The sequence below is a fragment of the Gymnoscopelus microlampas genome (assembly GCF_963454915.1).
Source record: "Gymnoscopelus microlampas genome assembly, chromosome: 5".
In the NCBI taxonomy this organism is placed as follows: Eukaryota; Metazoa; Chordata; class Actinopteri; order Myctophiformes; family Myctophidae; genus Gymnoscopelus; species Gymnoscopelus microlampas.
In genome coordinates this window covers 46,591,961-46,617,916 of record NC_139942.1, presented here as the reverse complement: position 1 = coordinate 46,617,916, position 25,956 = coordinate 46,591,961, and the positions used below count along the sequence as shown (strand labels likewise).

General features: G+C 42.9%; 1 protein-coding gene across 2 annotated transcripts; it reads right to left on the bottom strand.

Annotated features, from left to right (window-relative positions):
* Positions 1 to 27: 27 nt before the first annotated feature.
* LOC311045730 (protein APCDD1) lies at positions 28 to 25,263 on the bottom strand. 2 transcript variants are annotated; one of them, XM_084057750.1, is made up of 6 exons: positions 24,719 to 25,263; positions 14,172 to 14,337; positions 11,982 to 12,522; positions 4,645 to 4,755; positions 3,800 to 4,121; positions 28 to 2,872 (listed from the first exon to the last, which is right to left on the bottom strand). In XM_084057750.1, exons 1-6 carry the CDS (start codon positions 24,756 to 24,758, stop codon positions 2,400 to 2,402), a joined length of 1,653 nt encoding a protein of 550 aa, XP_083913876.1. In that variant the 5' UTR covers positions 24,759 to 25,263; the 3' UTR covers positions 28 to 2,399. The 2 variants fall into 2 exon arrangements, with proteins under 2 accessions (XP_083913876.1, XP_083913877.1); XM_084057751.1 differs by lacking the exon at positions 4,645 to 4,755.
* Positions 25,264 to 25,956: the final 693 nt, after the last annotated feature.

Sequence of the window (25,956 nt, the reverse complement as noted above, 5' to 3'; positions counted from 1 at the left end):
AGAAAAAATAATGGAACATGACACCAATAAAGAATAGTATCAAATCTTTATACATGTGTCCAGCTACAGTTAAAGGTGTTTTGTGAGAGCCCAGAAGTATACAGGATCTTCTTATTATCACACAGGATCTACTGTTTGGACTTTGGAAAGGAGTTCATATACCCAAATGTTTTTTTCTTCCACTGCACAACTGCACTGTAGTATGATCACACTGACACAACAGGATCTATTCACATCACATACGTATAGTTTTGCAGTCAGCGGTGGAAAGTAACCGAGTACTCAAGAACTGTAGTTAAGTGCAATTTTGATTTACTTTTACTTCACTGGGGTATTTCCAATGTGCTATACTTTTACTTCTACTCCACTACATCTCAGAGGCAAATATCGTACTTTTTACTCCACTACGATTATTTGAAAACGTACTTTGCAGATTTGGATTATTATTACAAAACATAACAGCTTCAGCCCCATTTAAACTTTGGCTATTTGAAAATATCAGGTGTACAAGATCTAGATAGTGAGCTTGTAGATCTGCTATTTTCCAATATTTTAATACATTTTAGACATTCTGGGACATTCTGCATAACGAGTACTTTTACTTTTGGCACTTTAATTATATTTTGATGCCAATACTTTTGTACTTTTACTCAAGTGCATTTTGAATACCAGACTTTTACTTTCTACATTGCAGTATTGATACTTTTACTTAAAAAAAAAAAAATAGTACTTTTTCCACCACTGAGCCTCATAACTATGGAACTATTATAATGAGACTGTCTGTGTATGTCACTCTGCCCGCAAAATTGGCCACCAGAGGGTGCTGAAAACTCACTCCACTGACAACTCCCTCAACTATGCACACCTCTAGGTTGCCTTGTTTCCGCTCGGGTATGTTGCTGTGCTTTGTGAGGAGGACACGCTACAACTACACGTATTTGCCTCTGTCCCACTATCAGAGCAGCCTGACAGGCCTGCGTCGTTATCAGTGGCGTGCACAGACATTTTGAGGGGCAGGTGCTCAAGTAAATTATACTTTTTTTTGTTTACTTGGTCCGCTCTTTTTTCCCTCTACACCTATACCTCTTTTCCAAAAATAGCCGATCTGCTATTTTTGGCTAAAGTTCTCCTCAGAAAAGGGATGCTAGGTTTCGAGTGGTTATGGTAAAAAGAAAAATCATATCGCATAAAGATTTGGCGGACCCCCTGTAGTAACTCTGAGGACCCCCTAGGGGTCCCAGACCCCCGGTTGAAGACCCCTGCTGTAAACCCTTTTTCAAAAGGGCACTTCTGGTCAAGAGGGCAAAGGGCAGGTGCTCGAGCACCACCTAGAGTCTATCTGTGCACGTCCCTGGTCGTTATGGTTTTGGAAGCAATTTTACAGTACATGACTCTGTATTCCAAAAGGAAAAACAAGCAACGCTAATGTTGCACCACACCCGCAGGAGAAGAAAAGCATGCAAGCGGTGGAAATACTCAAAGGCCGTCCACAAACCAAGCACTATAACTATATCGTTCACCACTGTCGTCGTCATAGTTGTGGTGTGCTATCCACTTACGTTGGAATGATTTTTAAAACAATATCTTTAACGTTACAGTGCTTGATGAGGATGTCAGACAGCGTATCAGGTTAGTGTACAGAACACACAGCACATGTTCTGCTGAAGTTCTGTTGCATCAGGAATGACTTCGTGATTGAGTGATATTTCATTGTACAAAAGATGACAGATAGCTGCTTACAGGTGCTACTACTGACAATTACATCGAGTCATACAGCAAAGCTATGCTAAAGAAGCTGTGTGTACTGTCATTTTCCCTTTTTTACTCAAGATCCTGATGTCCCTCAAGCATACAGTATCTCCTCACAAGATAGGGAGGTTATTGTCATCATAGATCATTGTAGAAGAGATGTTTTCCACTCGCAGTACCAAGGTGATGAATTGATTTTCTCTTGGACAAAAATATGTTGTATAAAACACATTCTCATGAGGGTGATTGATTGTGTGTTGATATATATGTCGTAGGCATCTCAGAAAGCTGTGTCTGTGTGCAAACAGACATGTCTAGAGTTTAGATCCACTCTTTACTAAAGTGCAGTTAGTTACTGTGGAGCAGCAGTGTCAAGTGTTTGGTGTCAGGGAAGGAGTTCAGAGGACAAGGCACCATAGGAGACACTGGCTGGTTCCCACTCACTCTCCGGCTTGTTCACCTCTAGTGTCCATCGCAGAAAGAGCGAGTGAGAGAGAAAGGAGAACAGTTTGAAGTGCGTCGTCACCGGATTCACAAACGTACGTATCTCACTGGGGGCCGAGTCCGCTTGTGAATCTCTTCTCCTGTTCGTTGTTCTCCCTCCTTTGTGTCTCTATGTACAAAAAAACCACTGGGCCGCCTCCCCGGGGCTAATGCCACCGCAGGAACAGAGTCAGGGCCAGCGCGGAGAAAGCGAGCGCAGCATCTCTCTCTCTGCCCCGGTGCCGTCGCCCTCTGCATCCGTTCCTGAGCCTCTGGGGGCGGTCGTCGCCGTAGTAGTCGTCGCCCGCGCCGTGCTCAGAGCGCTGGCTGCTCGAGGAGCACTGGACCAGGGGCATCTGGTAGGAGGTGGCCCGCTTCTCCGGCCGGTCGGGGCTGGAGCCGTCGCTGGGCCGGTGGCCGTTGTAGAGCAGGTAGCGGCCGTGGGCGTCCTGCTGCATGCGGAACAGCTCGTACTCCGTGTGCGGCAGGCGGATGCCCAGCGCCACGCAGCCGTTGGTCTGCGTGACGTCCTGCTCCACGCCCACCTGCCAGGAGCCCTCGGCGCCGCACTCGTTGCCGTTGAAGACGTTGAGGAGGGACGTGGTGGCCACGTCCATGGGCTTCACCCGCATGTGGTTCACTGGAGGAGGGAGCGAGAGCAGCCAGAGTCAGGTTCACATTCTAAAGCTGCGATTTTACAACTTTATTTTAACATTATTTCAACCAATCTGTACGGTAGAGTATGTTAATACACTATAACTAACACAATTATGATAGTTGTATTTGTCTCCCTGCTCTTCATTTTAGATATTGTGGTCGGGTAGGACCAGTCCACTACTGGTTGACAAGAGGTATTGCATGAAACTCAAATGGAAATAACACGCCTTCCCAGACATGCTCTCACTCTGTTACAGCTCAACAGTAAAAAATAAATAAATGTAGTGCTCGCACCAGGTGACCTGGGTTCGAATTCCAGGATATGAATATTACACATTGCAGATTTAAGCTTAATTTATACTCCATTGCCCGAGGGAGTCGCCTGCCAGACAGTTAGCTTGTAGAGCAGTTCTTTTTGGCAAGCAACACATAAAAATGAAGCTTTAGACAACATATAAATTAGACTTTAGGCTTGATAGCTACCCTGCCCTGTCATCACGAGCACACTGAGCTACACTGACAATTCCAGACCAACCTCAGTTCATCTTCCCATTCTTGTTCTATTATTGTATATACAGCCAACCAAGAAGTGACTTGCATGAAAGTCTCAACATCCACTTAAGAGAATTTATGTCCCTACACTGCAAAAACCCTGTTTTACTCTTAAGAATGTAGTGTCTATTACACTCTCAGAGCAAAAGTTCTTCTATCTGTTATTTTGCTGTTTAGAATAAGCTGCAGGCAAGATAGAACAATGCAACTTTATACGAAGAGCCATATTGGAAGGATTTATGGGAGCGGGTGGCAAGGGAGGAAGGGATCCAACCTAGGCAGGGAACGAATCCGAGTATCCGAGTAAAATGCAATCATGTGATCTACTTCTACGATCTACATCGTCAAGCCCAGTTACCTTTGAAGACAAACTCGGTTCCCCCCATGACCCGAGTGGAGTGCAGCCCCCGGCTGTAGCGTCCGCGGGCGTAAATGGTGAAGGTGGGGTGTCGGCAGATGGGGTCGGAGTAGTGGTAGTAGTGGCCCTCCCAGGTGTGGTTGTTGTCGTGGAAGATGAAGTGACGGGTGAGGAATAGGACCTCGGGCCGAACCTCACAGCGCTGGCTCACCCACTGGCCGTACAGGCCGACGGTCAGGTCGGCCCGCGGCGGCAGGATGGGGGGGTGGAACTCGTCTGACCGGTAGATGATGCGACAGGCGATGCAGCCGTGTTCGTGGTTCTGGAAAAGATAAGATACAAAGCCTTTGAAAATGACATAATTAACACATTAAAACAGGGAAATCCGTGTCATTTTAGTTAAAGTTTTTCAAAAAACTCTTAGGATTTAGAACAGTGGTTCTCAAAAATAGCAGATACACAAGTTCACAGCGCGGCCAAATACATATCATTTTGGGGGTCCTTGGCACGGAAAAGTTTGATAACTACTGATTTAGAAGGCATTAAGAATCGGCCTCAGGTCTTAATGGGTAAAACACTTAAATGCCCTATATACTTCGTTGTACAATTTATAAGGCGCCTTTGTCCAAAGCACTTTGCAAAGTACATTACACACACATGCGCGCACACACCATTACACTCTCTCTCACACACACAAACACACACACACACACACACACACACACACACACACACACACACACACACACACACACACACACACACACACACACACACACACACACACACACACACACACACACACACACACACACACAGCAGAGGAAGCCATACAAGGTACCAACCTGCTCATGGAGAGCAGTTAGGCGTTCAGTGTCAGCCAGGAGGAGCCGGGGATCAACCCGGGAATCTTCTGATTCCCAAGTGGCCGCTCCGCCTCCTGAGCCACAGCTGCCCTATTCATCGTAGGACAGATAGCGAAATTAGACAATCTACAAGCTCAAAGCTATTTTGATTATGTGGTCAAGTGGTTAAAGTACAACCCTCCTGTGTAATGCTGTTATATTGCCATAGCCACGTTGAGACTACTGCAAAACAGTAATATCGAGCAAACCCTAACATCAATTGTTCAGGTATGTTGGTTAGTTTGATTCATTGCACAGGCAAAATGTACCGATGGACATATGGAAGAGTTTTAGTCCAAAAACAATATGAGGGTAAGGTTTTTTACATTTATTTTTTTTCAAAAACGAACATATTGGTTTGGAATTAAACTCTTCGTTTGATATGCTCCACATGTCAGCGGTGAGGTATTGTCGGTTGGTTTGCAACAGCAGAGTTCAGATTGCCATTGGATATATCACAGAGACGGAAACCCTCTGCCATCCGTGTAGCCTGTCAGCGTTACATGTTATTTTAATCAATCACGCTCTGAAGTTGTGTCATGAAATCTACACAAATGTCTTGGCTGGACTTGAGTTGAGAGGTGAAGAGAGCGAGAGAGAGAGAGAGAGAGAGAGAGAGAGAGAGAGAGAGAGAGAAAGAGGGGAAAAGGAAGAAAAAAGAAAAAAACAATTTCCTTTGTGAGAAAACCTCAAGAGAAGTGATGGAATCCGGACAAGGCCCTGGAATTTTCTCAGGGCGATCACATGATTTACTGAGAAAGACAGATGTCTGATGCCTCGACGGCACACTAACGCAGACAACAGAGTGGCGGGTGAAACAAGCGGTGTTGCCAAGTCTCCTTATTATAAGCGACTTTGGGCTTGTTTTGTTCTGTAATGTCGCTTGTAAATATTGGTATAGTTGCGGGTTTCCGGTTGTTTTGGGCTCGTTTCTAAAGTGTAGTAGTTTATTTGGGCTTCCATTTGTTTAAACCAGTGGTTCTCAAACATTTTCATGTCAAGGACCCCTTAATTTGTCCGCACACCCCCCCATCTGAAATGAGTTGGTGCCAGGGACCCCCCCCATACAAGATTTGTGTATTTAAAATGTTTCAAAAACCTTCCAAATTATTAAAAACAATTAAAATAGCAGCTCTACAAGCTCACATGCGACGCGTTGTGAGCTTGTAGATCGGCTATTTTCAAGTAGTCGATGTATATAGGGTTCAAGTAAGTGGTAAAACTGGCTGCTTCTTTTGGGCTTGTTTTCATTTTGACCCTGACCGCTTGTCTCTGTTCTGGCAAAATCTGGCATCACTGGAAACAAGCGCAGCCTCTAACATGAGGCACGGAGCAGCAGCAGCGAGAAGAACCAGGCACTGGGACTGGTTTCTTAACTTTCATTCACTCTCATATTCATAAAAAGATGTCCCGCCGAGGCACAAATGACCGTTAATCACATTCATCGTTGCATGACATGTCTGGATTTGTAGCGGAGCCTCCGGATTGGCCCTGAGAGATGCTTAAAGGAACCTCAGACTAGACAGCTGTTGGGCTCTGACCGGAGAGAGAGAGACGACTATTACCCGGTCCTCGTGGGACGCGAGAGCCGGACATATTCATATTTATTCCCCCGTCGAACAAACGTGTTCCAAAGACAAAAAGGCCAAAAACAAGGCCAAAAACAACAACGCGTCGCGATGCGACGCGTTGTGAGCTTGTAGATCGGCTATTTTCAAATAGCCTATGTATAAAATAGGGCTAAAGTGGTTCATGTATGCTTCATAATATCATAATTTATATCTGAAAAGTAACTAGTAACTAAAGTTTTCAAATAATTGTAGTGGAGTAAAAGTACAATATTTGCCTCTGAGATGTAGTGGAGTAGAAGTAAAAGTATTGGAAATTGGAAATACTCAAGTAAAGTACAAATACCTCAACATTGTACTTAAGTAAATGTACTTAGTTACTTTCCACCACTGTTTGAGGGTGGTCAGAGTTTTTAGAGCCACTTCCCCAAGCCCCCCCACCACCCCCCCTTTCCTCTGTCTTTTCCCCCCAGACAACGTTATTCTTGCAGAGGAGATTTAAAGGCTGCGAGACAAGGGGCCAATCCTTGCGGAGGAAAAGCAGGAGTTTTTTCGGTGCATTCTTTCAGCTGAAATAATTCCTGTTCAGGTCCATATACCACCTCAGTGTGAGGGGTTAATGGAAGAGGCCTCTCATGAATCCTGCACTATGTGTATAGGAAGAGGTGTCTGTGTGTGTGTGTGTGTGTGTGTGTGTGTGTGTGTGTGTGTGTGTGTGTGTGTGTGTGTGTGTGTGTGTGTGTGTGTGTGTGTGTGTGTGTGTGTGTGTGTGTGTGTGTGTGTGTGTGCGCGTGCGCGTGTGCGTGTGCGTGTGCATGCTCATACTGTATGTATGAGTGTCTGTGAGATTGGAGGGGGGAGGCGGGCGGTACGGTACTTATTGCATCTGTGGAAAAGATGTTCCAGCTCTATAGGAACTCTCAGCTCATAAAACAGAGACTTGCTGACTGCACTATAAAACTACAGGCAAGGCTCATTCCTGAACACCTCTCCTATAGTCTAAAGTCATCTTGTGATACAGTTCTAAAGTCTAATTCAGTGATTCTCAACCTTTTTAATTTAAAGGACCCCCACTTTGATATGCATTAGGTCATGCCGCACGGACCCCCATTTGATACGTATTTTTGAGCGGTGTAGCCGCTCCTAAGTTGGTTTGGGACCGTCGTGAAAATTTGTCTTTCACTGTACTGTGATTGACTCTATTCACACCCTTTGCTCAGTACTGTGGCTAGCGAGACGCATGATGAAATTAATAACCTATAAATAGCACCACGCACTTTAAAAAAAATACTTTTTTTTTAAGTGAGCTTCCATCACTGTGATGACCACTGTTGTTGCTAAATAACACCGCTCACTTCACACTGGGTGTGATTTTTAATTTAATTTGAATTTTTATCTCTGGGACCCCAATCTACACTGTAAAATCCTTGGTGTCAATTTATCTCTGAGAGTATACAAATGGAACCAAATGGACCCGTGGATCCATTTGGTTTCATTTGTACACTGAGTTACAGACCCGCAAAGGGTCCATTTGGACCCCTGTTGGTACCCGGACCCGCCGATGAGAACCAGTGGTCTAATTTAGATGGCGCTTGGCTTGTTGTTAACTCGAAAAATCACTTCTCCTTCGGCAAGCAACACGGTCATGGGATGAAGTATACATTAACCACTTAAACACTATTTTACACTTTGTCGTACTATGATGCTGTCGCACAGCATTAATAATAGCCGGTCCGCTATAGATTTTTGTTTGGTTATTTTGGGGGGGGCTTACATTCATTACATGTTTATCTTTGGAAGGGGTTCGATTTCAGGATTTAAACGAGCATCATGTTGTTGTTGCTGTTGTTGGAAAAAATTCTTTGCCTATTCAGAACTACTGAAAACCCACTCAAATGTTATTGCCTATAATTGTTATTTAATCATTTATGTGCCCTCGTCGTAAAAAACCAACAACAACAACAAAAGTCTGCTGCTTTGCCACTTGCATCACTGCTTCAGATCGACCCAACAACAACGGCCACAAATGAACACATTTGGCACAGAGAAATCTACCGGGCTTGGGACCAGCCCCCGGGTATGCCACTTAAGATTAATGAATCAGATAGTTGCCATGGAACTAAAATTCCACCCCCCTCCAAAAAGAATAAACCATTACAACCTCAAGTGGTGGTTGTAATAGAGATCTACTGTAAGACAAAGTTTGTGGTGGGAGGTACTGAGGGCAACGCAGGGGGATTAATATGTTTTCACCCCTGTTGTGAGCGTCTATGTTTATCTGTTGGAGTTAATTGATTCCTAATTACTACTCGTTGCCTCTTAGTAGGCTCAACATGGTATAAAAGGGAGGTGGGAAGTGCTGAGGTTTAGTTTTGTGTTTTTTGGGCTGATAACAGACCACAGCCAGCGCAGAGAGCTGCAGAGCCTTAGTAGTATACCGCCTGAGTTGTTTTGTCTAGTTCTGCCTGAATTTTTTCCAAGCTTAATTATTCATTAATTTGTGTTAAAGTCAAAGTATTATTTTTGGCCTGGGGGCCAGCACTGTAAATATGGCACAGGGCTGTTGCTGTGTTTTTGGGAGTGAAATGAATACCAAAAACTGCATTCTTGGTCTTTTTGGAGCCTTGGGCATTGACCCGTTTGACCAACCTGACATGTGGTGTCAGAAGAATACGCAGAACGCCTCCAAAGCAACAAGGTCACCTGCAGGTGCAGCAGCAAGTCATGTCGTGGAGGAAAAGGGTGCCACGGGGCGAGCTATCATGGAAGGCTTCCAGCCCATGGTGGACACAACCATTCCCCAATCGGCAAGTTTTGCAATCCCAACAGACAGACAGACAGATGCAGAGATTTGTTGATTTATAGACAATAGATGGGCGTAGAGTTGGATTGGCGGTTCTGGACAACCGATCGACTTGACACCGGGATTCTCAACCCCCTCGGGTCGCCGGCGACGCGTGCACGGAGTATGAAGTCGGGCGGTCCAACGGTTTTCGAGATACGTGAAGAGACAGATGGACGGACATACAGTACGTACAGAGATTCTGCACATTTATTGTAAGATATACTAAACCAGTGCTCTTAGGGCACCTAGCTCCTACTTGGAGGCCATGCAAGTCGGGAACGATGCAAGTCAGGAATACACGCTCCACTCGTTGTGCAATATATTCGCTGCGGTTTCCTTCACCCATGAGATCTCGTACTTGTTGTTCCATTGCACACGCTGCCACTTATATTAGCCAGTAATGGAAGCCGATGCCCTGATGACAGCTGATGACAGACTGACCTCTGTGTTGGAACCAGTTAGTTATGGTAAAAAAATTGTTATAACGATAGCTAGTGTCAATTGCTTAAAGAGAAAGTGCTTTGGAAGCGATTGAAGTTAAAGGAGAGATCCGGACAAAGGCGGACATGTTAAGTGTTATCTTTGATGTGTCGCTAATCACTCACCAACGTAGAGACTTGTTTCTTCCATAGAACCTGGCATCTATAAGAAACAAGCGCCCTGCGTCATCTCGTTCTGAATGAACGGTGGCTCGCTCGCGACATTCAGTGCATGCTTGAGTATCATGACACTACACTATGATCAGGAGTAGAGAAAAAAATTTGCATCGGTCATATTAGGCGAATTTCAGCCTTCCACGCGCCTCCCCATTATGCCAACGGGGGGGGGGGGGGGGTCTCCAGACTGGACGCCAGGGGAATCTCTGAAATAACTCAACGTCCCTTTCTACGTTGGTGAGTGATTAGCGACACATCAAAGATAACACTTAACATGTTCGGATCTCTCCTTTAACTAAACTGCATTTGGTAATTTGTTTTCCATGCATCTTCTAAAAGCAAGACTTTAAGACACAATACAAGAATACAAGCATATGTCTCTGAAGTGGACATTTATTTTCACAGTAGGTCTGTATTTAGCCAAAAAGTACTACGACACCACGCTATGGTTTCTGGAATGCTCTGATTATACCAGACACAAAGCAGAATGTTACCAGCCTGACATCCTATTCTTCTTTTATTCAGAGTGAAAAAAAGGAGAGAGAGAGAGAGAGAAAGAATGGAAGAAAGAAAGAGAGCGTGTAAACTTTGATACGGGCCTCAGGCATGCATGAAATCAGACCTGGTATGCACTCTGGAATAATTCATAAAGGCCACATGATTCCAAATTCTAGGAATACCACATGTTGATCCCTCCCAGAGATAGGCTGACAGGGGTTTCACGTTGCCCTGCGTGGGCCATGGGGGGGGGGGGGGGGGGGGGGTTCCTTCTTACAGCGCTCTGGGAGAGGGCCTGTGTGATGCGATGATGAGTGCTGCTCCGTACTTTGTTTATATTATGATCAGCTATACCAAGGCCCCCATCATCCCCCCAAGTACAAATGGATTGTTTATTTAGACAGCAGAGTTGAATAGCATCGCGGGGTAATCTCTGTAAAGGGTGACGGCTAAAGCTTCACTCTAGGATTTCATCCAGCAGAGCAACTGCTGCTCCGACAGTGTAAACAGTGAAATGATATCCCGGCGAGGACAGCGGATGAATGGGTCCTTTCTTAATATTAGATTTAGAAGATGAGATCGGTATGTGCACCAGGGAGTCGTGTGTGTGTGTGTGTGTGTGTCGCTGGACGTGTTGGGCTTACAATGGCAAAAATGTGATAAGCACAAAAGTCTGACCGGGAGGTCACATAATATTTGTAACTCATAACAACTCTGTGTCGGGTATGGTGTCAAATACAGGGCACACTATACAAGTGTACAACTCAGTGTCAGGTATGTTGTCAAATACAGATTGATACAGATACTATATATGCACAATAAATCGTGATTCTAAATGATCCCCAGTCCCTTATTCTGCAAATCCCCCATTGCTGCAAAAGAAATGTGTTACCATAACAGTGCCTGTCTTAAAGAGGTTTCATCACACTTGCTGCTCGTATCTGTACTTTATCTAACTAGAAATCTCGACCAGTGTAAGCTTTGTGGCAATCCACAGTTCAGTACCAGCTAATGACTCAGTGAGGAAGTTGTTCTCAAAGTACTATCACACCCTCAGGCAGGGTTTTTAAAACTTCTGCATGTCACGGACTGACCCCCAGATTGACTTTGAATAGGAATTTCAAATGATTAGTCTTGGGGACCCTGATAAGATATTTTGGTTAAAATTAAACTAGAGTAAATTAAATTTTCTAAATGTTATAGTTGAGTAACAGATACATATAGTGGTGACACTGAAACACATTGCTAGAATAGAAGTCACTCATAATAGTTTTGTATTGTAATAATTTCAAGTGAATTGTATAATAATGAAATTTAAATTTAAACTATTTTGGCTGGGGACCCCCTGTAACACGGGGGGGGGGGGCTAAAACCTACTGCTCTACGGCAGTGTTTCTCAAAGTTGGGTCTGGGGACCCCCAGGGGTAGTTGAGTGGGTTCCAGGGGGTCCCCGGCTAAATGACTGATGGTGAGGAACCAAATGGAACCAAAACTCTGTAACTCCGAGAGTGTACAAATTGAACCAAATGGACCATTACGGGTCCATTTGGTTCCAATTGTACACACTCAGAGTTATGGGTGTCCCTGGCCTTAACGCATACGAAACTGTGGGGTCCCCTTGAAATGAAAAACAAAAAAAAAAAACAAACTTTGAGAACCATGCACTGCTCTAGCGGAGACAGAGAGAGAGAGACAAGCCAAGTGACTGACCTTGGCGTTCTGCAGAGCGGCCTGGTAGCTGGACGGCCGGTAGTACATCCTCTGGGCCGGCTCCGTGTGGATGTCCCCCAGGAACAGCTCCTCCACCAGGTGGTCCAGGTTCTGGTGGAGGTACTGCTTCTCCACGCGCAGCAGCTGCAGCTCGTGCATGGCGAAGTTGAGCTCCCGCGAGCAGTCGCAGCCGCCGTCCTCGCTCCACAGCTCGTAGGTGATGTTGGGCTCCCAGGGGCCCCCCTTGCCGCCCCCCCGCACGGCGCCCCGGCAGCTGCGGTTCAGCCGCTGGCCGAGCTCCTTGGCCACGGTGGCGGTGTGGCACACCACCTGCGTGCGGTGCAGCTGGTAGTCGGCCTCGGTGCCGCCGCGGATGATCCAGGAGGCCTGGCGTAGGCGCAGGCGGCCGCGCACCACCAGCGTGTAGGTGGGCGTGGTGCAGTGGTTGTCGCCGTAGTAGAACTGGTGCGCCTGGAAGGTGTTGTTGGGGTAGAAGCGGTAGGAGCGCGTCAGGAACTCCGGGCCCGGTCTCACCTCACAGCTGAGAGACAGAAAAAAGAGAGAGAGCGTAGATGTTCAATAACGCACACAGCTTGAAGATAAGAGAAGGCGATTATGTAAATTAGATCATTGGGGGGGGTCCTCCTTGGGGAGGTTCCAGCCAGGGGGTCCCCAGAAAAATGTGTTAATACAGCATCACAATCATTTGAACCATTTTTATCCATATTTTATACTTTGGCTATTCAAAAATAGCAGATGTACATCAGCTATAAAAAAAGAAAAGAAAAAGAAAATCTCGAAAATGTTTGATATTTTTTAACATAGGCCTAAATCTTCTCCTCTGGGCGTCCCTGGCACAAAACGTTTTTAGATGGGGGGGTGCGTGGCCAAATACTTTACTCAAATAATCAATTTGGGGGTCCTTGACATGAGAAAAGTTTGAGAACCACTGATTTAGATGTCCGTGTTTGGATACGCAGCAAGAATCCAGAGTGTCCATCTCACTCTGAGATTGTTAAAAACCGACCTGTAAAGGGCCGTCCACACCAAGCAAGAACTATAACGATAACTATAATTATACTGTTTTAAACTTTGTTCCAACTCAAGTGGATGGAGGAGTCCACACACCACAACTATAATGACAGTGGTGGTTGAACCATATCGCTGGGATCACTTTCAGGGCTTCTTGATGAACGATAGAAAAACGCTGCCCGGCCAAACACAATCCATTCCAATTGACAGGGTGTCACATTCAACCCGTCATGTTCAACATGTTTACTGAACATTATCCTTCATTTATAATTATCATTCTTGGTGTGTAGTGGACAGCCACAATTTTTTACACAATCGGAGTAAAATTAACAGCATGATCTTTCACTATATATGGAATTTCATTGCAAAAAGAAAAAAATAACTAAATGAACAAAATGTCACTTTCAATCAAATTGGTCTTCAGCAAATCTTTTGGGTCCAAAAAGAAATGAAAAAAAAAAGAGCAAAGGACATTGAGTGAAGAACTGCCAAAAATAGTAACACTATTTTGGGTCTATGTTCCTGATATGTTTAGATTTAAATGTTGAACATCAGAGAAGAGACCTTTACCTAAAAGAGATATATTGATCATATTTGTATCTTTTAGTTGTCCCCCCTATACAGTAAATCAATCTACACTACTACAGCCAGTGGTGTAAAATAACGAAGTACATTTACTCAAGAACTGTACTTAAGTACAATTTTGAGGTACTTTTACTTTACTGGAGTATTTCCAAGTGTCTATACTTTAACTTATGGTCCACTACATCTCAGAGGCAAATATTGTACTTTTACTCCACTACAATTATTTGAAAACTTACTAGTTACTTTTCAGATCTAAATTATTACATTATAAAACATACATGAACCACTTTAGCCCTATTTTATACCTAGGCTATTTGAAAATAGCAGATCTACAAGCTCACAACGCGTCGCGATGCGACGCGTTGTGAGCTTGTAGATCCGCTACTTTCAAACATTTTAGTACTTTTACTTTTGGTACTTTAAGTATATTTTGATGCCAATACTTTTGTACTTTTACTCAAGTAACATTTTGAACACATGCCTTTTACTTGTAACAGAGTATTTCTACATTGCAGTATTGATACTTTTACTTAAGTAACACATCAATCTACACTGCTACAGCATAACATTCACCTGGTTGACACCCAGTGTCCCTCGATGTTGGGGGGCATCTGCACAGTGATGCGGGCTCCATTGTGCAGGTGTTTGAGCATGTGCGTGCACTGAGAGTCCTTCACTGGTCGTCCGAACGTCTTGGTCCTGCTGTCACTGTAGTGCAGAGATGACCCTTCACCCCAGCCTATGGAAACAACAGAAAACAACAGTACCAATAGTCAGTGGTGGAAAGTAACTTTAGTACCTTTACACAAGTACTGTACTTCAGTACAAATGTGAGGTATTTTGAAGTGACTGGAGTATTTCCAATTTTCAGGACTTTTACTTCTACTCCACTACATCTCAGAGACAAATATTGTACCACTACAATTACTTGAAAACTTCAGTTAGTTGTTTTGAAGATTTTTAATATTATTACAAAACACACATTAACCACTTCAACCGTATATGTACTTTGGCTATTTCAAAATAGTCGATCTACAAGCTCACAACGCGTCGCTTTTTGAGCTTGTAGATCTGCCATTTTCAAAATATTTTTATAGCCTACACTACATGATACATACAATGGGACATACTGCATAATGAGTACTTTTACTTTTGGTACTTTAAGTATATTTTGATGCCAATACTCTTACTCAAGTACATTTTGAACACAGGACTTTTACTTGTAACAGAGTATTTCTACATTGTGGTATTGATACTTTTACTTAAGTAAAAAATGTCAGTACTTCTTCCGCGACTGCTATCATCAGACACACTAACAACTTAAGCTTGTGAGCTTGTAGATCAAAACATTATGTCATAATGACATGCCCAAAATAGGGACTCCATGTTGAAGGGGTTAACCAATAACCTCAATATTCCGTAGAGTACCTCATCAGTATCCATACTAATCCAGCAAAGATGAGAATTCATTTTGAGGCTATTCAGGCTATAATATGGTAGCTGAAATAGTCCTGATACCTGTGTGAAATTATGTTTATTTATTAGAGCATGGAGGTGGTGTATTTATATGTAAATTCCTGTCGATGTGCTAGACTTCATTCAAATTGCGGGACGATGAAATGGAAATTTAGATTATCGTCACGCAAGACTGGTGTTGCCTCAGCGCTTCATTCAGCACCACTCTGTGAAACATATTACGGCACTTAATTACAGGCAAATCTCCTGATAACGCAAAGCCACCTCTATAATGACTAAACCAGAGAGTAAACACATGCTGATCCTTCAGGTGTACTATGGGATCATTGCTCTGAAGTTTAAGCTGATGGTTAGATGGAGTCTCCTCTCTGTTCTGTCGGGACTTTGAAGTCATTTGTTGATCTAATTCAGTCCATTTGACTCTTTTCATCACAGCGAGATTACTGGGCATTACCATTAATCTATAACATGTCGAATTTGTGGTGCTTCAATATAATACAAATCAATCGGGTATTATGTAGTCGGAGAATAAAATCTGAAAAGCTCTAAAACTAGATATTTTAACCAGAGCACAAGATGTTCATGATTGTCCAACTCCTCAAGACAACACAGTACACATAGAGGATGCAAACAATTCTAAAAATATATATTTTTTTTTTATCATTATAAATATAGATATTTCATTCCCTTCCCTGTCTGCATGCCATCCGTGCACCACATGAAATAACAATACCCCTTACAAAGGGAGGAGCTCACAGGGATAAAATATCGGAAATTAAAGTATTTTTTCAAAGCCTGGGGGCAAAGGATATCTACATCCAAAGAAAAGCCCTCAAAGCTCACATTCCAAGAGAGATTTATCCCATATAATACTGTAATATCATCAAAATCTACCTTGAAATATGAGGACTTTGCCTTAAAATTCATTCTATTGAACCCCACTTGTCTGGCAATATCATTTAGCGCCTTGGAATGCTGGTGTGGCAGCCATTACAAGGTTGATTTGAGAAGGGGTGCACAGCGAAACCCTGACAGCTATTTGAACTCTGAGTGCTCAATTACAGGGGGGGCGGTAAGTGATTTCTTTTGGTTAAAATAAGTGTTAAATAGCTCTACATTCCAATAGTAACTGGGGTCTGCCCGTCTCTCCAGCTCTTTAGTCAAAATAAATGTTCAGGTGGGGATACCAACTGTATCCAATCAGGTGGAAACAAGTGCAATTGTAAGTAAAAACAAAAAAAAAGATCAGACAAAATGTGTGGATAACATTGGTATCCGGACCTGAAATGTATTTTCTGTTTTCTAAAGAGATGCAGAGACCCCCGTTTCTGAACAAACACTTTTTGGCAAAAAGCTTTAACTTTTTTTTTAACAAGAACATAAAACTTGCACCCCCTTCAACGCTTAAAAGTGCAAAGTGCAGATCATTTTCAAACCGTTCTTGTGTTTACGTTTGGGACAAGGCAATGTTTGCGTTACTGTTCGCACAGCTCAAAAATATGCTAACAGCATATGTCATGTGTTGATATCATCACATGTGTGTTTCCCCCAAATTTAGACACATGGGGAGGGGGTGGGGGGCACTGGCATAAACAAAACGCCACACCCTGTTCCAAGAGTGCACACAGTAAAATCGCGAGCGTTAATCCGCCTCTTGAGAGTGTACAAACCGACCCTTTCGGGTCGGTTTGTACACTCTCAGAGGCGAATTAACGCTCACGATTCTTTTCTTCCTGTGTACCAACCTCCGCTCAACACCAAAAGAGGCGACTCAAAACATTTGATTACAATGATTCAAAGCCTTGGCAGAGAACAAAGGGAGGTGGATCCAGCTGTTTGAGGCACCAATGATACACTGTAAGCGGAGGTTTTTTATCAAAGGCTTGGTGTGGTAGACGACGACCACATCAGAGCCCCGGTGCTTTGTTGAAACACTGGACTCTAAGCGCACATGATCCCCGTCCTCAGCTGGTGGCATTAGTAACGCTGCACTGCTGCCTGCCGCCGCGCTCATATCAAAGAGGAGAAGGCTTTGCACTTTGCTTTGAGTCTCTGGGAGTATATGTAGGCAACAACGGTCTTTGCATTGTGTGTGTGTGTGTGTGTGTGTGTGTGTGTGTGTGTGTGTGTGTGTGTGTGTGTGTGCCCGATCAAATAATAGGCCTTTGGGTTTTCAGTGTGTGTGTGTGTGTGTGTGTGTGTGTGTCCGATCAAATAATAGGCCTTTGGGTTTGCAGTGTGTGTGTGTGTGTGTGTGTGTGTGTGTGTGTGTGTGTGTGTGTGTGTGTGTGTGTGTGTGTGTGTGTAGGCCTAATGCATGTGTCTGTGTTTGTGTGCACATGCTTGTGTTGTTTGTGTGTACTTTACACATGTATGTGTTTGTATGTGTGCTGCAGGTATGTTGCCTGTGTGTGTGTGTGTGTGTGTGTGTGTGTGTGTGTGTGTGTGTGTGTGTGTGTGTGTGTGTGTGTGTGTGTGTGTAGGCCTAATGCATGTGTCTGTGTTTGTGTGCACATGCTTGTGTTGTTTGTGTGTACTTTACACATGTATGTGTTTGTATGTGTGCTGCAGGTATGTTGCCTGTGTGTGTGTGTGTGTGTGTGTGTGTGTGTGTGTGTGTGTGTGTGTGTGTGTGTGTGTGTGTGTGTGTGTGTGTGTGTGTGTGTGTGTGTGTGATGGTGTGCGTACGCGGCGAGCATTTGTAGCACCTGCAGCAGAGTCTGGACCGCAGGAAAAACCCGGGGCCGCTGCCAACATCTTGTTTTCACAATGAGCACAGCAGAAAGCTGTGTGTGTGTGTGTGTGTGTGTGTGTGTGTGTGTGTGTGTGTGTGTGTGTGTGTGTGTGTGTGTGTGTGTGTGTGTGTGTACTTGGATTACTATATTTGCGAGGGCCAAATGTCCCCACAATAGTAGAATTTCGTGTCTGTCGGGTGAAAACCTCCTACGTCCAAAACCGTTCACTTTTCATTTATTTCCTTTAAAACCAATGAAAATAGTGAAAATAGTCGATCTGCAAGCTTGCGATGCGAGCCGTTGTGAGCCTTTAGATCTGCTATTTTCACTACTTATGTGTGACACTCTTCTATGATTGAAGTAGGCCATTGATTTACAACAAAGCATGAAAAGTTGAAACATGGAGATACAAGGTTTCTGCCAGACAGCAATGATTTGAGAAAGGGACATAGTGAGGAATGGCTGTTTTTATGGTAAAATATTTTTTAGAGTTAAGGTCCTTACACACCGGGCGACACCGGCGAAAATAGCGAATATACGCAAAATTCGGACTCGTTCCGAATAATTAAAAGACGCTTTTTCGCTTCGCTTTTTCGCTCCATGTACGGAGCCATTGACTTTATAAGGTTTTAAAAAAAAACGCATTATTCGCACGAAAAAATCGCCCCGGTGTGTAACAACCTTAAGACTTAGAAAATGTTTAGGGTTAAAGGATCAGGCATTTAGAGCAGTGGTTCTCAAACTTTTTCATGTCAAGGACCCCCAAATTGACACTTATTAGCCCGCGGACCCCCATTTCAAAAGATATGCCAGGGAGAAGAGAAGATTTTTTACGGCTCTAGCAGTCATTCTCAACCATTTTAATTTCAAGGACCCCCAGTTTGACATGCATTAGGCTACGGACCCCCATTTAATGGTATTTCTATCACTTGGACCGCAATTTATATTGTAAAATCTATGTCAATTTAACTCTGAGAGTGTAGAAATGGAACCAAATGGACCCGTTAGGGTCCATTTGGTTCCATTTGTACACTCTCAGAGTTACAGACCCATAAGGGTCCATTTGGTGCCTAATCTATCATTTAGCTGGGGACCCCCTGGAACTCCCTCAAGGACCCCTGGGGGTCCCCGGACCCCACTTTGAGAACCAATGATTTAGAGGTTAGGTTTAGGGGTTGCGGGCTATGACGTTCGGCTATATTTCTTGGCTATTTATGGCTATTTTCAATGCCGTTCTATAATTGTGATGTCCTTCCTTACAAGTATAGTAACACAAACATGTGTGTGTGTGTGTGTGTGTGTGTGTGTGTGTGTGTGTGTGTGTGTGTGTGTTAGTGTAGAGAGGAAGCCTGTTGAGATGTGTTATGTAAACACCCTTTTAACCTCCCCACGGGTTCTATCGCTCACACACCACCACACGTTTAATAACAGGTGAAATTCTCCACACACACAACCACATAAATCCACATGTATGTGGATTTCCACACACATAAGCATAGTTATATTTAGACACACACAGTCTCTTTCTTTCTCATGTATGTTATGGTTAAGGGCCTTTACGGTCAGCAAGAGAAGTATCAAAGTACAAAACACACACACACACACACACACACACACACACACACACACACACACACACACACACACACACACACACACACACACACACACACACACACACACACACACACACACACACACACACACACACACACCATGTAATGCAACTTTTACTGAATCATCAGTTGTTGGGGGGGCATGGATTTATTTTCTGTAGCCTAATGTGTTTTTATAACTTGATTGCTGGCTGCTAAGCAAGTTGGCCCTCTGGGATCATAAGGATTTATTCAGTACAAACATGTACGCCCGCCCGCGCAGTCGCGCACACACACACCCCCACGCGCACACGCACACACACACACAGACACACACACACACACACACACACACACACACACACACATCGAGGTTAACTATCAATGTGGAATTATAAGGGATTTCAGTTAGGATTTGCACTACACACGGCCGTGAGAAGTGCAACCCCCTCAGGACCACTCAGAGTTTGAGGTGAGGCAGATATTATAATCCTGTATATACTTCAGCCAAGACCAGAGTCATGCTGGAATACTACTTGGTTCTCAAACTTTTTTATGTCTAGGACCCCCAAATGAATATGTATTTGGCCGCAGACCCAACCTCCCCCCTGCAAATATTTTGTGCTCGGGATACCCGTTGTTTCAAGAGAAAAAATAGAAAATCAAGATGTTTTTGAAAATAGCAGATGTTTAAAGGGTTAAAGTGGTTAAACTGATTTTCATGCTATATTAACCCATTTAGACCTGAGGCCATGTAAAAAACGCTTGTAGATCCTGAAACTTAGGTCAGGTTTGAAAGGTATATAACAACGTATAGGTGTTCCAAGTCTAAATGGGTTAACTCAATTCGCAGGGGACCCCCTGGAACCGCCCCCCCTCCCCCCCCAACCCACGGACCCCACAAACCACTATACTAGAGAACTGATTCAATCCCACCTCTAGAATGAGCCGCGCTGGAGGAATACTGTAGAGCTGATAGCATGTGTACAACAGCGGCCGGATATTATGGAAAGTCTGCTAAGTCGCAGGAAAAGTGCGCTGATAAGATGCTTCTATCTCTCATTCATTACCACAGTGTTTAAACAAGACAGGGTCTAATGACACCATGGCTTCTATGTGGACCTGGGACTTCATGTGGCCAGTGTATGACCTGAGAACTATGACATCAGTTCTATGACATCAGAACTATCAGTAATATGAAGTCAGTCATCTCTGTGTTTCCTTCATTGACTTCCAGTGTTGAAGTTTTAAAAAGGGAAATATTTTATTAAAGTTGAAAAATATCAGGGGACTCACTTCCTTGGATTACTGGCAGCATGAGCGTGCACAACCAATTTGCCGCTAATCGGTTCAATGGTTTGTGAGATTAGGCTAGCCCAGGACCAGGACACACACACACACACACACACACACACACACACACACACACACACACACAAATAATAAATAAAACTGGTGCTAAAAAGCTCTAAAAGTGGTTATTTGGCTCGTGATCATAGCATAGCAAATAGCAAAATATATCATAGCATATTTTGGTGCTATATAACACATATCTGTGTAGCACCTTTGTCAAATGGTGCTATAGAGAACCAACTAAGCTGATCTGAACCAGTAGAAAACCTCTAAACAGCTATACAGGGGTTGAACAGATTGTTTAATCCAGGGGTCTTTGTTGAATGTTTCAGGGGGTCTCCAGCAATTCTTTTTTAATACAGCAGAGGGGGGTCCGCGGCCAAATATTAATTTGGGGGTCCTTCAAAGTTTGAGAACCACTGCTTTAATTGTATGTCAGCAATATGTGGTGCTATATTCCACCTCCACACCCACATTTTTGAGTGTGTGAAAAGGCTCAGCCCCTATATAGTGCCACCACACCATAAAAAACATTTGTACGGTGATGGGTACATTAGGTGATGTAAAGACATCCTAACTGTAATTATAGGCAGTCCTCTGTGTTAATTGAACTCTGCATTTTGTACTCTCTCAAAGTTCAATTGAACACTCAGGATTTTAGCGTGCACTTGTGGACGTGTTCCACCGCGTCTCAAAGCCGTGGCATCACTGTACAGTACACTGTAGAAATCCTAAGTGTTAATTTAACTCTGCAAGTGTACAAATGTAACCAAATGGACCCGTCAGGGTGCATTTGGTTACATTTATACACTTGCAGAGTTTCAAATGAATAAATGAGCACTGAGGATATCTTTTTTTTTTTTTACTGCGTGCTGTATGTTCCCTGGTCTATTTCATTCTCGGTTTTCACATTGTCTAAATAAAGACAAAATACGACCCCTGTCCAGCCCCAGTAATGGTGTAGTGGTTAAGATGTCTGGACATGTATCCTAGATGACCCATAAACACAGTAAAAATCCTGAGTGTTCATTGACCTTGGAGAACATGTAAATTGCCAGAGCCTTACTCTTCACTGTCTCCCTGATCCCCAGGCTTCCCTACTTCTCAATAAAACAGAAAGACATTAGTCTTCCTAGCTGTGTTTCTTTTTAAAAGGAGAAATGTGGCTTGTTTTCCCTATAGGAAAATAAAATGTAAGACTTCAGGCTTTTTGAGACTTAAAGAAAGAAAATGTAATAGGAAACAACCTAAGTCTAACTGATTATATTTGATTCTGGAAAGTTATTCCATCAAAAATTAAGCATTGCTTCCTCTGATATCAACTTTAATTACTGTGAATAAATGACAAATCTGCTTCTCGGCACGTTGACGAGAGACTTCAAGCATCATGAGTACTGAATTTATTCTTCCAATTTTCCCCTAATAATATAATGGAACTAGACTTTAGCTATTGCACTTGTCAAAACCTAAGTACTGCATGTTGCTTTACAAGCAACACACTTTTGATATCTTCTGCTAAGTGATGTCTCATGATAATCTGCCTTGTTCTTTTTTGTTTTCTTTGCATGCGACTCGTATTTGATATCGTCTTGTTATCTGACTTTTTCCTTTGTTTTCATTCTCTATTGATTATTTTTGCAAATGAAAATCATTGTAGCTTGTATCGAAAATAATGTCACACACTCTTTTACTCTTGTTAACCTGTGAAAATAAACGTGAAGTTGAAATGGAAAAAAATAAAATAAACTGTAGGCTATTTAAAGGACACTCATTAGAGCCCTAGTTCTGGATGTTTTATAAGCTTATGAGTAAACGCCTGCCCTGGGAGTATCTCCGACCTGCCTTCTTAAAGTTCTCATTACAGCCTATAAGCACCCAATAGCTGAAGTTGAACGGCAGAGCCTCTAAAACCCCTCGCCGGTCCCTCAACCACTTTCCCAAACTGTTGCTCTCTATCTAAATCAAAGAACCCACAAAAACTCCCAGAGCCCCTAACCACGGAGAACATTTCCAGTTGGACAGAAACCACCAGTGAGGTAACAGTTCTGGGACCCCTGACAAAGGGAAGGCAGCGGAGAAAACCAAACGTCCCATGCCAGAACATCCCCAAGACAAAGGACAATGAGTTTAACATTAATCCATGGTGCCCAGACACACTGCACAGAGACTGGGACTTTCTTTGTGCTGCGGAGATATTGAAAGAGACATGGGTAGTCACAAAATAATGCAGAATTTGTACTGATGTTATCCGCTCCGTAGCAGAGAAAATGAGACACAGCTTGAATGTCTTTTCTAGCATCTTTATCTGATTTAGCTTTAATCAACCATTTATTTCCACTGGGATTAAGAACATCTTTTCCATGGGCCAGTCCCAAGGCAAACATCAAGACAAACCAAAGTTGCGGGCAAACAACAGCCTACGACAACGGACGTAAACAAAGAATCCAGTACAAAAGACAGTCACACCAGACGTTTTTACCCAAATATTTTGTCAAGTCTACTGGCTTATACTGTCTGGCCACAATGGTGCATAATGACATACAGTACTGATTATGACTGATGATGAGGTATCATGTTCAGGCCTAATAGCGGTCTGTCTGTCCTTTGTCCATTTAAAAAAAAAAAGGTGAGCACCAACAGGCCCACGGTTCCTTGTGTGTCCATTTTTTTTGGTCTCCTTTCCAAGTGCTCCTGAGGTTTCCCCCCATATATTTACAGTGCACACTAATCCATGCTGACAGTACATTTTTATTGCCGGCCAGGAAAGGCTGCAATAAGCGCCACTTAATTGAACCTTAGATTCACTTAAACACACTTAAGGGTAAGTGGATTCCAAAATATATATATATTTTTCTTTTTTTTTATCTCTACTGGTCATTTGAAGTTGCAGCCAAAAAAGCCTGCCTTTACACTGTCATTGGCAGCAGATGGACTGGGTCAAGTACAGTCCAGTAATCCTCTATTCATCAAGACTGGGGGGTTTCATCCGGGCTGGACGTTTTAAGTGGCCTTTAACTCTCCACATGCTTTCATCTGTGCAATAGCCCAAGGCTATCTTTTTTTTATTGCCCTCACCACTCAAAAATGTACATCATATGAACATAACTCAGCCATACGTTGTTATTATTGTTGTCATAAATCCCTTTGACCAGTTAGACTAAATTAACAAAAATTATGTTCTGAAAAAAGAAAAGAAAGAAAGAAAGAAAGAAAGAAATCAGAGACAATGTAGGTGGTGAGCAGGTGTGATCACAGAAGAGATGTGGCCCTGTGCCAACTTCTTTCTGAGGTCCCATCTGATAATGAGTTTTAAAATCAATGCTTTGTAAATGAGTAACGGAAAGGAAAAATACATGCATAGATCATTTAATAATGTATGTGATCCACATTAGGCTACAACGATAATTTGGTACATTACTGTGTGTGCAGGACATGACTTTATTTTGCTCAGGCCCCCTTAACGCTGACAGTGTACAAATGGAACCAAATGGACCATAACAGGTCCATTTGGTTCCATCTGTACACTGTCAGAGTTACAGAATTGTAAGGGTCAATGTAGAACCCCCTAGGAACCCAGAGAGTCCCTAGACCCCTCTTTGAGAAGCACAGTAACAGTAAAATATAGTATATATATATATATATATATATATATATGTGTATGTATGTATGTATGTATGTATGTATGTATGTATGTATGTATGTATGTATGTATGTATGTATCTATGTATGTATGCACAGTAAGTTACAGTAACAAAGTATTAGTACCTTACCCCACAGAGCAATGAGGACTAGTATAAACACAGTAAGTTACAGTAACAAAGTATAGTTCCTACCCCACAGAGTAATGATAACTAGTATAAACACAGTAAGTTACAGTAACAAAGTATAGTTCCTTACCCCACAGAGCAATGAGAACTAGTATAAACACAGTAAGTTACAGTAACAAAGTATAGTTCCTTACCCCACAGAGCAATGAGGACTAGTATAAACGTTGGTTCCATTCTGCGTTAATAGTTGTGATTAACTTGACACGGCTCACACTTGGATGTTGAGGATTCCTTTACGCAGCGTCCTCCTCGGTGGTTCCATCATGTAGATCTATCCACTGTCCACACAGTCTGTCTAATAGAGGCTAAAACCACTGCTTTTATGATGACAGATCAAACCATCTGTCCGGTGAATGAAACGGGCTAAACGACGCGAGAAAAGCAAACACACCTGATCAGTACTGTCTGTCTGTCTCTGTCTGTTAGTCCCACAAGTTCAAGTGTGTCTTTGACTTTCCAAGAACAACCAAAAACAAACGAAAAACGTTTTTAACGTTTAAAGTTAAAAAAAAAGAAAGAAAAAAGAGACTGCAGTTAGGCTACAGTGCGACGATAAGATAGATGTGTAGACACATTGCAAACCCGTAGAATTCAGGGGATATAGTTTAGTTTACTAAACAGAATGAACTCATGCAGCGGCTCAGTGTTTTTTTGCGCACGTCCTTAGTGCGTCTTTGCGCCCCGAGGAGTGTCTCTGTCTGGAGCTCCTCTACGGTCTGACCCTCCTCCTGCTCTCTGGAGCCGTTTAGGGGCGTGGTGGAAGAAGTACTCACACGTTTTACTTAAGTAAAAGTATCAATACTTGCAATGTAGAATTACTCTGTCTGTAAGTAAAAAGTCCGGAAATCAAAATGTACTTGAGTAAAAGTATAAAAGTATTGGCATCAAAATATACTTAAAATACAAAAAGTTAAAGTAGGCTACTCATTACGCAGAATTTCCCATTTGACAAGTTCAAAATGGATAAAAAAAATAATTTGAAAATGTAGCCGATCTACAAGCTCACAATGCGTCGCGATGCCACGCATTTTTTTTTCAAATGGCCGTGGTTAGTTAGTGTGTTTTGTAATAATAAGCAAAATCTACAAAGTAACTAGTCATTTAAGATTTCATATAATTGTAGTGGAGTAAAATTACAATATTTGCCTCTGAGATGTAGTGGAGTAGTAGAGGTAAGTACTGAAAACTGGAAATACTAAATTAGTCTCATTAGCCACTTAAGCCCTGTATTAGGCTATACAGCTGATATAAAGCTATAGTTAAAGTGGCTAAACTGATTTTGATAGACTATATTAACTAATGTAGCTGGGGACCCCCTGGAACCCCCATAAGAACCTCACTTTCAGAACCACTTGGTTATATTATGGAGGTT